At 39.1% G+C, this 17,342-nt stretch overlaps 1 protein-coding gene across 1 annotated transcript in view; it reads left to right on the top strand.

Annotated features, from left to right (window-relative positions):
- The first annotated feature begins 311 nt into the window (after positions 1–311).
- Positions 312–17,342, top strand: part of LOC140953982 (receptor-type tyrosine-protein phosphatase epsilon-like) — a 239,288-nt gene continuing 222,257 nt past the window's right edge. Inside the window, exons 1-5 of the mRNA XM_073403370.1 lie at positions 312–426; positions 1,704–2,012; positions 2,597–2,700; positions 3,741–3,930; positions 7,603–7,705. Coding sequence (XP_073259471.1) covers positions 327–426; positions 1,704–2,012; positions 2,597–2,700; positions 3,741–3,930; positions 7,603–7,705 — 806 coding nt within the window. The 5' untranslated portion in view covers positions 312–326. The remainder of the gene's footprint in view (positions 427–1,703; positions 2,013–2,596; positions 2,701–3,740; positions 3,931–7,602; positions 7,706–17,342) is intronic.

The following is a 17,342-nucleotide window of genomic DNA, read 5'->3' as shown; positions in this document are numbered from 1 at the left end:
TCTTTAAAAAAAATCTCTGCAGGATTGACAAAATTAAACAAGAGCATAAAAACGAAATGCCTTCTGGTAGTTGTAGTCAAATTTCATCATCGTAAAAATGACCTTTTGACTTCTCATTTTCAGCTCCTTCACAAGCCCCTACGAACCTGGGTTTGACTGTCAACAACTCGACTAGTATTTCAGTGAACTGGCAGCTTCCCCCCGGGATATCCCGAAATGGACCTATTACGGGATTTACAGTGTACTACCAGAAAGCATGTGCCTTCGGTCAAGCGAACACTGTCACTGTTGACGGTGGAACTGTTCTTTCTAAGACTATCACTGGGATGGAGAAATACACAGAATACGATATTCAAGTGTCTGCATTCACCTACGCTGGGGAAGGACCGAAAAGCTCTGTTGTGACGGAAAGAACAAGTGAAGACGGTAAGACATGTCTAGTAAATGTAAGAATGGAAACACCAACATGTACGATGCGCCTGCTTAACTGATATGCATTGGGCTAAGAATTCTCAGTTCTCGTTCTTTAAATACCGTATTTATTCGATTAACCGCCCAGGGTGCTTGTTAAATTTTTGGACCTTGAGAGTGGGCGCGTATTCGAGTTGAGCGCGTACTAAATTTTTACCATTTTTAGCGAGTGAAGTGTGTTTATTTTGCAACAAAACAATAAATGGTAACAATAAACGCGAAGATGTAGTAAAGCAAGGCTTCTGGGGTGGAGGTGGGCGCTAACTCGAAGTTGGGCGCTTATTCGAATAAATACGGTATCGGTAGCCTGTGAAGAAAATCCGACATTTCGCGACGCCACCACTGGTTTCTGCGAGCGCAGACTTGAATTTCCATACTAATGACAGTGCTTCCTATTGCTAATTTCAACCAATCAGAAACACTACCCATGCCAGATCCGGGTACGGTGGCGTCATAAGAAGAAATTTCTGCGCTCGTTCCTCGATCGTCAAAACCAGCGGTGGCATCGCAAAATGTCAGCTGTTTTCTCAGCTAAAACATCGATAAGCTTGCGTCTACGGCTTTAGACTTTCGAGCAAGTTATGTCCACAAAGCACCCAATCCTTCCTTGTGATTAAAAAAGCGACTTAAGATGAATGGCAAGCTTTTATCTTGAACTTGGTTTGAGATCTCCCACTCGCTCTAAATCTCCTACTTGTAGTCCAATCTAACGTCCTGTTTACATGGAGGTGGGGGACCCCAGATAGATGAGGTAACATGTGGCGTGGTTATATGCTTCTGATCTAAGCAATGAAACTGTTTTCTTTCGTTTGTTCGAACGGATAGCAAGATGGAGGTGGACTGAAACATGAAAAAGTTAGGCGATCTTTCAAGTTTTAATACTATGCTTTTCAAACTCACCAAAGGAATATTATGACTAGTCCTCCCTGGTGAAATTTTTTTAATATTTGTTTGAGCACTGTTTTGTGTATGGGTAAAGGCAATGAGTAACTTTTTCAGCACATAATTGACACTAAACAGCAATTCCCTCGTGACATAAAGACTTAGCCAAGTGTTTCAACTGGAGATGTGTCTTTTTGTAGAGAAAGGAATTGTAAATAAAACTAAGTTGGGTATCTTTGCGCCCAATAGAGCTTTCAATAATAAAGAGGCATCCTTATTTTTGTCGAACATAAGTGTAATAATTACCACCTCTTTTTTTTAAGTCTTTGAATGTTTCTTTTTCTTGATAGCACCCAGCTTCGGTCCAGATAATTTAGTTACTACTGAATTGAATGAAACAACATTCAACATTTCGTGGGCTCCTCTACCAACGGAGAAGAGCAATGGGATAGTCATTCTCTATGAAGCAAAGGCGGAGTTAGTGCTCACAAGACCACGCTCACGGCGAGCAGTTGCAAGCAGCAAAGGATTGAATACAACAAAAACCTTTGCTGTTTTGAAGGATTTTCTCACTTGTTCCCAGTACAGAATCTCTGTTCGGGCTTTTACGGTCGTTGGACCTGGGCCCTATGGTCCGCCCACACAACTGCATACATCAAGTAGGTAGTCAGAGTTACCTCAAGCCTCTGTTTCAAAACGAGGCTAAGTACCAAACCTTTCTCGTCAGAATAAGTCTTCTTTGCATGAAAACAGAAAATCATTTTTACACTTAGTCTTGTTTTAAAACAGAGGCTTGGGGTAACTCGGAAATGGCCTGTTTTATACCAAAAAATACATTATTTGTTGCGAAATAAGTCTAGCCGTCGGGATATGTTAAGAGAGGTTCGCAAACTTTTATTCAGTGTTGTGAGGAGAGAACAATGGGACAATAATTATGCTTCTTTGTTGCTCGCCATTACAATATTCTGCATTGTTTGCCCTGAGGCAATCGCACTTGGACTTGATAACGTTTAAGGCAATCGTTGAAAATGTGCGGATGTTCCAGGAATAAGACCTCTGTTTAATTACAACCTCTAAAAAATATCTTAAGTGGAATTCACGCTTCCCAGCCAACGCCTTCACTTTCCTTCTCTGTCTCATAATTTTCTCTCGGGTAGGAAGGTGGCTTTCATTCCGGGCACGTCTGTCCATTTCAGCCATATGTAATTTGCCTGCATTTATTGCCGATATGTTTTCTCTGAAGGGCCAGCCGCACCTAGAGTGTTGGTGACCATGATTGAAGAAACAAAGGTGAGGCTGGAATGGACACCACCAAAAAATGTCCCAGAGGGGGGCGTCAAATATAAGGTGAGAGGTGTATAAAGGACACTGACTACAGGTCGAACGTACATGTAATACATTGAGCAATTGTAATCGTAAAATATTCTTAGAGCCTGATGGCATTTCTGTTCATTATCGTTACATGTATCATTATTATTATCTTCATTATCCTCAGCTTGATGGTTTGCTGGAGTCCTCCTTTCCTGACAGAATTCCACTGACCGTGGCCCCTGGGGACCTGTTTCTCAAAAGCCTCGATAGCGTTTCGGCCCCGAAAAGCTGTTTCGTGTTTGTCTCATTTGCATTCAAGATCAAGGTTCCAATAATTCTGAAAATGATACAATAAAAACTATCAGTTGACCAGGCAAAATTGACTGGTTTATGAGCTAAGAGCTGTGCTGCTTATGTTCAACAGGGTTTGACTTCAAAATCCGCCTTCTGGCCCGAAAAGTTTCCGGGTCTTTCGAGAAACGGGTCCCAGGTGTCTAAGACTTTGCAAAGGATTCTGGCCGTTCCTAGTGAGCGTGCTTTCTGTAATGGTTCTAGATGACAGGTGACGCCAATCTCAACTAACCACTATTCTATCTTAAGATATAGTCTCAAATGTACCGATAACGACTGGCACTAAGGTTACTTTGCGAAATTTCCAGGTTCGTTTCACCACCCTCTCCAGTTCTCCTCCTCCTCCTCCTCCTCCTTCGTCTTTTTCTTGTCATCGTTACTCTTATTATTCTTACTATTTTAATGATAACGATAATGACAATGATAATGATAATGATGATGGTTGATAATGATAATAATAATAATGGAAATAATAATGGTAAATAAATAAATAAATAAAGACAAAACACAAAGCTGACAAAGGGGTATGGATGGAAAGGAACAAGTGATAATGATGATGATTGTATTAATAAAAAAAGTGGCCGAGAATTTGAACTCGGGACTACTGAGAACAAATCCAGCTAGCGGTTAAAGCGGGACATAAACTCGGGGCCTCCTCCGAGTCCAGCGCTCTAACCGCTCGGCCACACTGCCTCCGATTAATGTTAAGGGTTTTTTTAATTAAGGTTAAATACACGGGGACAAAGGATTACAACACATCGTTTTTGGATATTGGTGAACAAGACGCACAAGAGGCGACAAATTACTTGCTGGAGAATTTGGTACCTGGTACTCTGTATAAGTTTAACGTTAGTGGTGAATCCGTCTGTGTGGAAGGCCAACCCACTGCTGTTGACGCAACCACGAAAGTGTCCGGTAAGCAAAAGTAGCTCCAGCTAACTTAAATTTAAAACCAAATCTGTGTATTTTGATGAAGGTTTCTCTTTGTGGTAATATGCAAATGCTGCAAATTTTCAATGAGTGGGAATTTTGGACGGAGTTAAAAAAAAATCGAATCAAGGCGTTTGTTGAAATACAATAAATACCTTAAATGTTAAGCGTTTATCTATTTTTCAGGCAATTTTTTGGAAACTGAATAAAAAAAGAATAGCGTTGATTTGCTTTATTGAAATAACCAGCATTCTGGCCCATGCAAAAACGTAGCTTAATCAGGCGGTAAAACCCTATTCATTTAATGCTGTTAAAAGACGAGGCTTCTAATTTCTTTCAGTGAGATTTTAAAAATGAAATTCTTAAGCTTCCTCATGCTTAAAAATTTTAGCAGCCATTTGACTTGAAAGCTCTCTTGAACGCCTTCTTACAAATGATCTCCATTATTTCAAGGAAAGTGAATAAGACTGAACTTCCCGCTACAAAAGGGTTTACCATAGTGCACTGCAGGCTATAAAACATAGTTCACGAGAGCGACCTTAAGGTGGCTCGACTGGATTTTTTTGGGGGGATACTTCCCAAGTTTGAGCACTAACTAGGTCAGCATTAGCCAGAGTATCAGGCCTTCTTAAGGGGCTAAGGGAGAGGAGATTTTAGATGGGGGAGGGGGGAGGGGCAGAAGAGAAAGGAAGGCCTCACACAAAACCATTCAGCAAATCGTGTGACACGTCCAAAATCTGGATGTGGCAGTGATTGGATAACACAATAACCCCTGACGTCACCGACCGCAAGTAAATACGAGCAAAGCGATCGGCAGGGAGAAGCCATTCAAATTTTTTTTAGATGTTTTCATTTTATGTTATGTGGTACTTTTATGGACAGAGAAGCAGAGAGAAATTCAAAAAGGCTCTAGAGAACGCTCTCAAGTTCTTTCCTGGCATAAAAAAAAGCCGAGCAAGAATTCTGTTCAAAGCTTCGTAGTTCTAAGGAAAGATATTCTTGGAGTATGGAAAAGCCTCATATACCAGCTTCTGCCGAAACTATGTCCGAGTATTGGCTTCACAAGACCGGGACAAAGATGACAATATCAGTGTTTCAGATATCTAAGTTCTGTTTTACAACATCCTGCCGTTAAAAGGGTGTTGTTATTGTAAATAAAGTTAGAGCGAGGTAGCCATGTATTGAGATAGCTGACAGCACCAAGGCTTTAGCTTGACTTTGCTTGTGGCGGTTACGATAGCGTACGTGATTGGAATTCGTTTGCTTGCTCTTCCAAATTTTCTTTTTCACTTTTGAAATGTCTTAAGCTCAAGCGGGCGCCATCATATTTCGTCAACGGGATTGACTTTTGCTATAAGCTCTTTCTCCTTTCTTAACTGAACTTGTAACAACTTTCAAGAGCTCTCTGTGAAGTGGTGGAATTTGTTGTTCCTTGATAATTTTCTGGGCGTACGTGTTTCACCATCGGACCTTCGTAATTCCTATTTATTCTTCCAGTTCCTTTCAACCACCCGATAATACGAGGGATAACCAAAAAAACCTAAAGAAAAAAAAAATTAGATTTTCCCTTGGACGATTCTCGGCCTGATCTACATCAGCTTTTTAGCTGCCAGACTTTTTAGGAACCTGCTTATTAATGAGCGCCTGTTGTAACTCTGTAAACAAAAGCAATTTACAATTTTCCAGGCACACGTTTATTTACAAACAGAGCGTTGGCGATCTCACACTAGCAAAATTCCTAAAACATGTTACAATTCCTCAAAAACGGCAGGTTTTCCATTACAAGTATTCAAAACTCCTCATTGGAGGTTTCAGAAAAAAGCGAAGTCGTAGCAACACAATGAATAATAAATATTGTTTATAGTGGAAAATGCACTTAGCTTATCCAGCTAGTTTACGGGCACTCCACTCAAATACTTAGAAACAAATAATTTAAATGCAACATAACAGGATTAAAAACCCAAACTGGCAGGAGGCAACCAGTTGGCTATTTACAAACGTGGCCGGGGATTTGAACTCGGGACGACCGAGAACAAATCCAGCAAGTGGCCAGAGCGGGACTCGAACCCGGGACCGCCGGATTGCAAGTCCGACGAGCTGACCACTTGGTCACGCTGCCTCCGAATAAGCACTGGAGCTCGGCCAGACGATAAGGTGAGATTTATTTTAGGCAAGCTTTTTGACACGTGAAGCAGACAACCCAATGACCGGAAGTGATTTTGATTGGATGGTATCGAATCATGCTATGTGGGGATGGAAGGCTCCAGCAAAAGCATCTGTTTCAGGCGTTTCTCTCCTTCAGCTCTCTCCCTTTTTCGCTTCCATCTTTCCCCTTTTCCCTGAGAAATGCCTGATACTCAGGTTAGGTCGGCATGAGTAAAGGGATGGGAAAAAAGGTTACCACAACTGTATTATATAAAGATGAAAATTTCTTGTGACCTGGATTTTATTGCAATCAGAGTCGCCATGACAACGTAACGACGCCATTGCGTCGTCCTCTTTATTCACTATCATTGTTTTCAAGTTTCATATGCGCGTGCACATTTAACAAAGAGAAATAAATTTGCATAAAAAAACTCTCGATTACTTTCCGAAATATTCGGAATATGCTAATAATTGGCTTGTGTCACAGATAGCAGTGAGAGCCGAAACAGTGAACGTCGCGGCTCATCGTGTAGGATACAATACTTAATTATATTACTCGGGTTATAACATCACAGAAACTCTTCAAAAGAGTTAATGTGATCTTATAATATATCGCTAATTTCTTTACCCGCGGGTTATTAGCATATTCCGGAAATTTAACCAAGGGTCCTTTTTGATGCAAATTGTATCTTTTTGCTAATTGTGCACGTGCATATGTGACTTGAAAACAATGCCAGTGAATAATGAGGACGCTCACCTGTAAACACAAAATCTGGGGGGAAAATTGGTTATATTTGAGGCCCTATTTAAAAGCCTTCTCTATTTTCAATGTTCTTGAAACTTACAGGGTATATTTATTGCCGATTAATCGCGGGACAATCAAATTTATAAAAAAAATTATCGAGCGGTTTTTTGAAAAATGCAAAATTTGTAGGCATGGACCAAATTACTTGCAAAAACTATAACAAAAGCAGCTGAATACAAGTTAATAAAATTCTTCTCACTCGCGATCGCCCAGAGCAATTCCCCTCTTTTTTTACGCAGTTTTCAATGGAACTAAACCGAAGCTTATCATTTTCTTAAAAAAATAGCTAATTGTGTGGTTAGCATGCTATTTCACTGTTTTTATGATCCTTAAAACTTCGTTTCAAAATATTTCGAAAACGCTCTCATAGACCTTGTTCAAACTTTGCCGTAATTGAGGCAATTATGGCAGACCCCCTCACCCTCCTCTCGATTTTTCCTGAAGGAAGGGGGAAGGGGTCTGTACACAGGCTATGCTCCTTGTTTTCTTTTTCACCATTGGCCACTTTAGTAACGAGGAGGGAACGGGCGCCGAAATGCGCCCCGCATTTGCTTCTGGGATCGTTAATGGAACGTGGCAGTCAGCCATTGGCCAATTGTTCCCTGTTCTTAGTAAGAACCCCAGAAGTCTTTGCCAAAGTTAACTCGGCTTAGTTCCTGTATCTATTCTTTTTCTTTTTGATTTTTTTTAAAATTTTATTTTCATAGCTCCCCTTGCACCATACGTTGGAGAGATAACTGATATAAGCGCCTCGAAGTCAAGTGCTGTTATCCAGCTATGGCCTGGAGAACAAAGAAATGGCCCCATAAGGTATGATCAAAGCCTTATTTGTTCCCTCATTAATAGATTTCCGAAAAACATTTCACAAAAAATTCACCTTCTTTCAAACAAATCTTTTTGTAAAAGCCCAAACCCAGTAATTTTAAAATAAGAGCACGAAAAAACGCGCAGGTACTAGCCCTGACAAGCTTTTTACACAAACTGTCGCGTAAACGTACTACTATGATCGCAAAAGTAGATATTGTCACGCTTGTCACACATACTAAGTTCATTAATGCTGAAATGAGAATACCAGCGTTCCAACATATATTATAACATAACAAAAGTAAATCGCGCGCTCTGATTGGTCAGTTAGCCACTACCATTTGCCCGTGGGTGCACGTCAAGAAACTGAGCTAGCGCGGTAAAATTTAGGCAAATTCAACAAATCTCCTCTCCTGACGGTAAAATACACCGATGAAATGCACAGATGAAAAGTGGAAGTTGAAGAAAATACTAAGCTGTCGTTTTGAAGGAAAAGAGACAAAGATCAAGGGACAAATTTGCCATGGATGAATTAATCACTGTTTTCCTCGCGGCTAGAATCGGCTGAGGGAAAATCGAGCGAGCGAAGATTTAAGGTACATTGTGTGTGTATTTTTATAGAAGAGAAAGTCTGTTTGAAATGTAAATTTATCAATTAGCATTGTGTTATTGACTTTTTCGTCAAGCTGATGCTAAATTCATGCAAAAAGGTTTAAGAAACACGCTCAAATTCGAGACAGCTTTGTTGTGAAGTTTTCATCGCATCGATTAAAAATTTTAGTTGCGTTTAAACGGGCACATTACGCTGGAACAAGCGAATTTCATTTGAGTACAGAAACATTTGGGTTTTCACATAAATTTTTCAAAAAATAACTTCTCTGTATATTATTTGTTCCTCAGTGTTCATTCATAACAGTCGTTCAGAGAACGGTCGAAAAACAACAGTTTCAGCGCCGGCTGTGTGTCGGCGAATTTCAGTTGCAACTTTGACTTTCATAGCTGGATTTCCACAGACAGATTTCGATACAAAGCTAGTTAATTTCTTTCTAGAGCCATAATCTTTTTAAAATTAGTGTTACCTGTTATTCTAAAGGAATTACAGTCAAATTTTCTTATTTCTACTTTACGTTTATTTCACATAAATAAGCTTGATAATCATTTCATTTATTTAGTTTTAGCTTATTTTTTAGAGTCTTTTTAGTAGGTGTTTATAGTTGCAGCTATAGTTTTCCCTCAAAGTTTTTACCCTAATATTAAGAGCAAGTAGACAGATGGCATTCAGAATAACAACAAAAAACGTTTTGCAATTTTCCTGAAGACGGAGAACGGTTGATTCAGCAAAAGAAAAACTCAAAGGCAAGTTTTTGAAAAACATAGAACATGATTTGTTTACGCGCGGGCAGATGGCAGCACACATGAACTCGGACCGATGACTCAAGCGAAGGCAACTGGAAAATAATGTTTTTCTCTTTTAATTATGTTATAAAAGAAATGGTAAACGTTGCAGCTGTGCAACCATGGAGTTATGGATGCACGCACGTTTACCATTTCTTAATTTACATATACTTCTTGTTACTCAAAGGGATCTATCCAGGGTCGAAATGTGCAACAAAAATTGACCAGCGGTTTGCTTAAGTGGCTCGTAGATCCATGAGACTTTGACAATGATATGACATCATTTTATCATTAATAAGAGGACTGACATATATAAAAACCTAGTGTCAATTAACAGTAACAAAAGCTCGAAAAATGACTTTTTTAAACTGGCATAATGTTATTGTCAATAACTTTTCTCGCTTGGTGATTGGCTACTGAAGACAAGTAACTGAGTTCCATTGGCTAGAAATTTGACGGGATGAGACACCTCACTGCCAGTGCAATACAATAATTTTTATTAACTCTCCCAAAGGCCTATTCTGAAGTTAATCTACAAATGCTAAAAAAGAAGGGGATAAGAAGAAAAAGCTTAAATAGATTACAATCTTGGTACGAAACTAAAAGCCTAAACTATGCGCGTACAATTACGTTATCTCCTTGAAGATCTAAACTAAATCAAATATAAACCATTTACCATATGGGGTCTGCTCCCGCAATTCGCTTTTGACGCTCCTCTTAAAGGTACATAGTGACGGGCTATTTGTAGTGTCAGCGGTCAGAGAGTTCCAGGCACTTACAGCGCGATAGTAAAACGACCGTTGCGTAGTAACTGTTCTGCATAGAGGGAGATTTAGATTGTCCCTTTTCCTCGTGTTGTGCGTCTGATCACTTACTGAGTTTACTACTCAAGTACAACGGAGCGAGGTTATTAACAATTTTGTATACTTAGGTAGTATCACGGACTAATAGCTGATCTTTGATGGAGGGCCACCCTAACTCTCGAAGAACAGGCGAGATGTGATCAAACTTTTTAGTATCTGTTATTACGCGGGCGGCGAAGTTTTGCACTAATTGTAACTTCTGCCCTGCATAACATTAGGAATTTATTGTTTTCCAAACTTCAGAACAAGAATGAGATCAGCGATGTTTATTTTCTCGAAATATATAATCGCAAACTAGCCCAAGGTTAAAAATTATTGTAAGGAAAGATTTTGGAGCTGTTAAAATAACCGAACAAGTCGAAGCGATGTATGGTTGAGCTGTCTTTAGGGCACTAGCCAGGAAGTTTTGAAAACTTGCTAACCGAACAGTACGAACATATATCGTGTACCTGTTGCTTATTTCAGTTCAAGTCTTGTTTTTCGTCGTAAACGCCATTCAGCTATATGAGCTATGTGCAATCAAACCGAAAGGTGGGTTTTATACGCATGTAGTCTTCAATTTAACTTACCAGGTACTTACAAAGTTTAACAAGTTTGTATAAAAAGTTTGTTTTGCTTTCGGAAAAAAGGATCAGAAAATACTCAGTCCTAGTCAAAAGAAAACTGCTGTAGTTAATGTCTTTATTTTGAATAAGCTAGACTTTCAGAATTGTTTTCTTATTTGTCTTATGAATATTTAAAGCTTATGTGAATCGCAGTTTTGAAGCTGTACAATTTCTAGCAATTGGTCTCCGCTTTGGAAACTAAATGATTTTGTTCAGTTTTCTATGCTTGAGCTTTTTGTAGAGAATTCAAATTCAAGTCTTGAATCAGAGCTGTCTGGCTAATTTTCTTGCTAGACAGAACGTGAATCTTATACGAAAAAAACTAAACTAAACTAAAGAAAAACATCGAAGCTTGGCATTCGTTCGGCAAGTGGCTGCCTCCTGCATGAATTAAAATTTTATGTGCCTCTCCTCTTATTGATCATAAAAATTAGCCAATCACCGCGCGAGAAATGATTCAGTTAATGTAAAAATACGTTATTAACCAAGCCCGAGGGCCGCACAAGAAACTAAGAGAATTTGGAAATGAGGTCGTTAAAGAGCAAAAACGGCCTATTTCTCGTTTCGATCCGGAACAAAGTCCTTGAATTCCATTTTTCCTTGAAAAGTCCTGAAATTCCTGTGCAAGTCATTGAAAAGTCCTTGAATTTTCTTCAACTTTGAATGTAGTTGCCTGGAAAGTATTTTTTGATGCTTTTTGGTTGTCTAAGACCGAATAAAAATCATAGTTTAGAGAATTTAAAGGTGATTTAAATAAAGTGCTTTATGTCTTATGCAATAATTAACTATCAGGTTAATACAGGTGAACTGAAAAAAGTAGAGAAGTGGGTCGGAAGCAAACAGTTCAAGCCTTATTAGAATAAACTGGGAATGTGAATTTTTGTACAATCTGTGAAATTATATTCCTAGTACTTGGTCCTTGAAAATCTAATGTGGTCCTTAGAACGTCCTCGAAAAATGGCTGCAGTTTTTTTTTGTTTGTTTTTTTTTTTTTTTATGAACCCTGTTAATAACAGATTTATTACTGGAGTGCAAAAAAGGGAAAAAGGAAAATGAGTAAATTAATGAATGAATAAATAAATAAAGATAAAGATAAGACTTAAATTATATTTCACTGAAAAGCTGGTTGAATCATTCCTCTATCTTCTAATACTCTTAACCTAACGCAATGGATCCCTATAGTAAATAAATAATTTTGATTAGCGTTCCTACAACTGACACTAATAACCATCTGATAGTTTGGTCCGATCTGTTTTCGCTCTTTGAATCAATGGTCACTCCGAAGTCACACTTCATATTGTACCAACATCGTATATTAGGGCACCAGAAGACCTCATGATCAAAATATTCACCAAGCGAAAATTTCACCCCTTCCAAGTAACAAACACACTAAAAACACTACTGATATTTTCCAAATACTTCTGACCGAGGTCTGAAAGCCCTTTATTATTGTTTAACATTTTTTTGTTTTTCATTTTTTCAGTGCTTATCAGGTTATAGTTCTGAAGGTGGCTGATGGCAACGAGAACCTTCCACCCGATTTTGATTCCAAGCTCAAAAATTCAGAGGGTGCTTCGCAATACAACATCGACTTTTACGTTTCTGCTGAGATAAGTAACGATCCAGTGCACGAGACAACCTGGAAATTCACAGTTGATGATGAGAAAAACTATGGAGCTTACAAAAATACCGCCTTACAACAAGGGGAGGATTATATTTTCTTCCAGAGAGCTTTGACTAAGGACAGAACCGAAAAGGTAAATCTAGTTTAGCTGAAAGTCCAGTCAAAGGCAATATCAGATTGTCATTCAGACAACAACATGCTCAGGTCTAACACCATGTAAAGGATTTTTTTGATAACTGAATCATTGGATAAAACAATTCTAGCGCTCTCATTGGCTTAGCGATCATGGTATATGAGCCATAAAACCATGCTCTCCAAATATGGTAACTGTACGCGTCTGCTCAAAATTAAAACAAGCTGAAAATCGGTTGTTTTTACAAATGAAGTCGGGAAGAATTCTCGATATTTTGTGGGCGTTTTTAATAAAACAATTATTCCACACGCGCCTGTTGGATATGAGATGATTATAGCCAACTCAGCGCTACGCGCTTTGCTGGCTACTACCATCTCATACCCAAAGCGTCGAATGATTGTTAAGTGTCTGAATATGTTACAGGCAACAGAACATATTTATATTTATAAATGCATATAATAATTCTTATGTATATAATTATAAATGTAACTTTTTGTTGACCACAAATACTATAGGTCGTTTTAAAGGGAAATCCCATCAAGGTTGCTAAAATATCAGTCACTAAAGGTGAGAGTTGCAATGTTCTATTGTAATTTTAAATAATTTGATGAAGCCATATGATCTCCCTCTATACGTTATATTTTGTCTTACTAAAAATACGTTATCGCAAAAAACCTCGCAGGGCTAAAAAAGGTCAGCAGTGAGGATAAAGCGAAACAAGCGAAAGCGAAAAAATGTGATAAAAAAATCTAAAACTAAACAGAGAAAAATGTTCAAAGAAAACCCATATCACTTGGCCACGCTGCCATTGAATAATTGATTCGGTAAAATTCTTACACTTCAAGCATTTTTCTCTGCCATACACGCTGTTTGAAGCTTGTGGAGCTGTATTTATCACGCATTCAAAGATAAACTTGAGGAAATTAGCTTAAACGAGTATTTCAATGCCATTTTGCATTATTTCGGTGTTAATTTACTTTCACGCTTAACGGCCGACATAGCTCTTTGATTGCGATTCTCGTAGGAGCAGCGCGCAATGCAAATTCCGACAGATTTATTAACCTCGCTTTCACGGGGAATTATAATACGCAGTTTATTTTATTTATGAGCTGACCTCGTTCTAGCCTCCCATGCAAACGTTATTAGAGGAGTCGTATTTCCTCCCTCCCACAAACTCCTGCTTACCCAAGACCAGCATTCCTTTCCCATTGTTTTACCCTCATGGTAATGTGACCAATCAGCGGTGGGGTGTATTATTTTACAATTTCCCACGACTAGCCCATTTTACAGTTACAAAAAACGCGTTGCAGATTATGAGTCTCGCTGCTTACGCAAGCGAGACTAACCAGGTCAACCTCAAGTTCACTGTCACTCAAAAGCTAGGATACTAAGTCCACAACTGTAACTCAAGAAAATAATGCGGGCCCTTTGAGGTTAGAAATAGCAATTATTTCAAATAAATACTAGCGCTTTTTATGCGACGCTTTAATTCAGTCACCTGCAGGGAGAGTTAAATTTTCGGGAAAACCCGGAGTTGATATTCCTCACTTGATCGAGCCGGCAGTCGGTTTAAATTTCAGCAACATCAGAACTCTGGATCCGACTTGTTTACTTGCACGCTAAATGGCACAAAAAGGCTCTTGCGTTTAGAAAAAGCGAAGGAGAATTTAAAGAGCATCAAAGAGAAGATATTTGGCGTTCATTAATTTGTATATCAAAGAGCAAATCGGCAAATTGCGGATAAAGTTCCTGAGATCAGAGGTGCAAACATCACACTCCATACAACAACAAAGAACTTCAGCGGCGAAGAAATCTCTGAAAATTACACATCTAGAAACTTCCTGCAAATAACTCAGACTAACCGGAATATCCCTTAATTTAAGGACATTTGTGACGTCATTGAGCTATTTTTCTCGACGAAAATGGCGGTTCGATTACCTAAACGACCAGAGTCACCGTTTCTAGGCTTTCAGGCATATTTCGAAGACTTATCGGAAGCGGAAGCCATATTGGAAGTGCCGCGTGAAATATTCAGCACATTCTGTGGCTTATTTTTTCTTTTAAAGAACGTGATGTAGGCGGGATTTTGGTCGGTTTTCAAGGTAGGTGAACAAGTATCTATTATTTTTTGGATTCACAGATTTTTGACGAAGTTCTAGATATTTTTTTTTTGATAACCATATCGATTAACTTTTATCGTGTTGAATATGGGGATGGTAAACAACCTAGAATTTTGGTAGACAATTTTTGAATTCCCAGGTCCAAAATACGTGTTCCACTCCCGGGTTTCACGCAGGCGAATTTGTGGGGATAAAATTAAAGATCTGAAGCGCAAGGTAGATACTAACTGCCTTGTTTCTGAAACTCACCAAATCTGGAAAGATTTATTACTGTTGGATTCTCCAAATGTTCATTGGAAAGATTTATTACTGTTGGACTCTCCAAATGTTCATCTACAGTATAAAAAAAGTCAAAGAAAGAAGGCAAATGTCAACTGTAAATGATGTATTTCGCTACTCATTGAACACTGATGAAAATCTTGCAAGCCAGTGAACAGTGTCGGGTGACCAGTTGGCCCTGCCTTTAAATTTTCGCTATATTAAATTTCGTGTCCAATGTCAACCTACCAGACTTGGTAGGTACAATATGACTGGTTAAGCGCGGAAAGAAATGCTGGATTCGGGTAAGCAGGTGGTGGTTTCTGGGGAGGGGGGAGTAAAGACTCCCCTAGAAACGCCTGCGTGGGAGGCTAACCTCGATCTATTGGAGAGCCCAATTCCTCAGCGTCAGGACCATAGTCAGACTATATATGGTCAGCCATTGTTTTATCATTGATGATCATGGTCAGTTGCCATGGTTTAAAATGATCCAGCAATGGGAAAACTATGGCTTGACCATGGTCAACCAAACCATTGTCAACCATATACGTTCAATGGCACAAATTTGACCATGGTCGACCATGAACAAAATTACCAACGTAGGGACTTTGTGAACCGTGTATGATTATAGAAACACTAGTATAACATGGTTGAAGATTTTTAAGGTGAAAAAGACACCGTGATATAACATGACCAACCATGTTCAAGGCAAAAGCCAAACATGGAATAACATAGCCAGTGACAGCCATGTATGACTAGGGTCAAAGGGACATGGCTTTGGGGAGCAGAGATGGCGCAGTGGTGAGAGCACTCGCCTTCCACCAATGTGGCCCGGGTTCGATTCCCGGACTCGACGTCATATGAGGGTTGAGTTTGTTGTTGGTTCTCTTCTCTGCTCCGAGAGGTTTTTGCCCGGGTACTCCGGTTTTCCCCTCTCCGCAAAAACCAACATTTCTAAATTCCAATTCGATCCGGAATGCTCGAGCGTTTAATACATGAGCCCCTGGCTCGGGAGATTGGGCAACCACTCCTCACGCTATCGAGCTTAAATAAAATTGAAATTGATTTGATTGACATGTTTAACCATGGAATACCATTGTAGGAGTGGGAGAAAAGTCCTTGATCAGCACGAATTTAACATTCGATGACACTGACGTGATCGACTTTATTTAGAGTGAAAAGAGGTTTTCATGCAATTGAATTAACACTGTTTGTTTAGTCCACTGCTAAAATTGTAACTTCCAAGACGTTGACTCTACCACTACTGAATTTAAAGTTAGGTTTAGAAAGCCCATTATCGCCTATGAAAACTGACAAGGAGACTTTAAGTTGAGCTAAGTTGCTTAATAGAACACCTCATACTTTTGATTGCTTTACTTTTCAATGCATGGATCAAATCCGCGAAAGCACACACCACTATAGATAAATTGCTGATTACTATTGAAGCTTACTCAAGAGCGCCCAATTATTTTCCCTCGGATAAAATTAATGAAAAAAAATTCAAAATTAAACGGAATAAAGTTAAAAGCAAGTAGTCTTTGATGATGATAATTTTTATAACAATACCGAATCTGTTGGAGTTGCGTAAGGGTGCGGTCATCAAATGATTTAATACTGAAAGTTTAAAAGACTCTGAACAATACGCACGCAACACTGAGACAATAGCTGACCAACAGTAGTCTCCGCTACACCCTGTAAATGCAATCACCCAAGGGCCATGGAAATTTGTATGTAATTGGAGTTTTCCTTTCGTGTAGCTGTTTTAGTGAAACCTCTTCAGCAGTACCTTTAGATGGAACTTTTAGCTTTCATTATCGTTAATGAGAGGACCACATTACACAGACAAATAGAATGACAGAGTAATATGCTTATTGACTTACCGATAGCCTTATGAATGACTCAGTACCATGGTAACGTGAAGTCACACTTCTCTCTGTTCCTCACCCTCCGTCTAGCTGACTGATTAGAATGTTCTTTCACTCATTTCATTTTCAAACCCGCATTTGACAAATCTGATGATAAAGAACCAGAGAGAGGGAAGGAGTGTCCACAAACATGTGACAAGCCTTCAAACACAGGTTTGTCAGTTGATTATAATACAGCTTCCAATGTTTATTGTCTCAGCACAGTCGAGTGAACCGTCGAAACTCAAAGACGGTTTGTTTTAGCAGCTGAAGTATCTGATACTTCACAAAAAGACCCTGTTGTCAGTCACGTTCTGCCCCCCTCTCAATCTGACCAAAATTACAATTGTTGTGTGACGAGACGATGAAGTCTGTGTGGGAAGCCAAGGTATAGGATATGACACATATTAATAGATGAAGGATTCACCAGCTTCAAAGTGTGAATGGAATAAGTCAAAACGTCTGTTACATATCTGGCAAAGTAATGTTCCTGGTTACTTTTGGTTTTAGTCTCAATCTCTTGAGTGAGTATATCTGAAGGTCATAAACTGTGTCTGTTTATAGGGTGCATGTTTTACTTTCATGTGAAGAAAAATGGTTTAGGGACAAGAGAGAGTGAGTCCCTTTCCCTCTGTTCTCAATCCCCTCCTCTCCCTTCCCATCCTTTCCCATCTCCTTTCGAATCCTACCACGCACGCTTTTAAAATACTCGTCAGCATTATAATCAACAATTAAGTACCA

This window comes from Porites lutea, chromosome 12 (assembly GCF_958299795.1).
Source record: "Porites lutea chromosome 12, jaPorLute2.1, whole genome shotgun sequence".
NCBI lineage: Eukaryota > Metazoa > Cnidaria > Anthozoa > Scleractinia > Poritidae > Porites > Porites lutea.
This window is presented reverse-complemented; position numbering and strand designations above follow the sequence as displayed.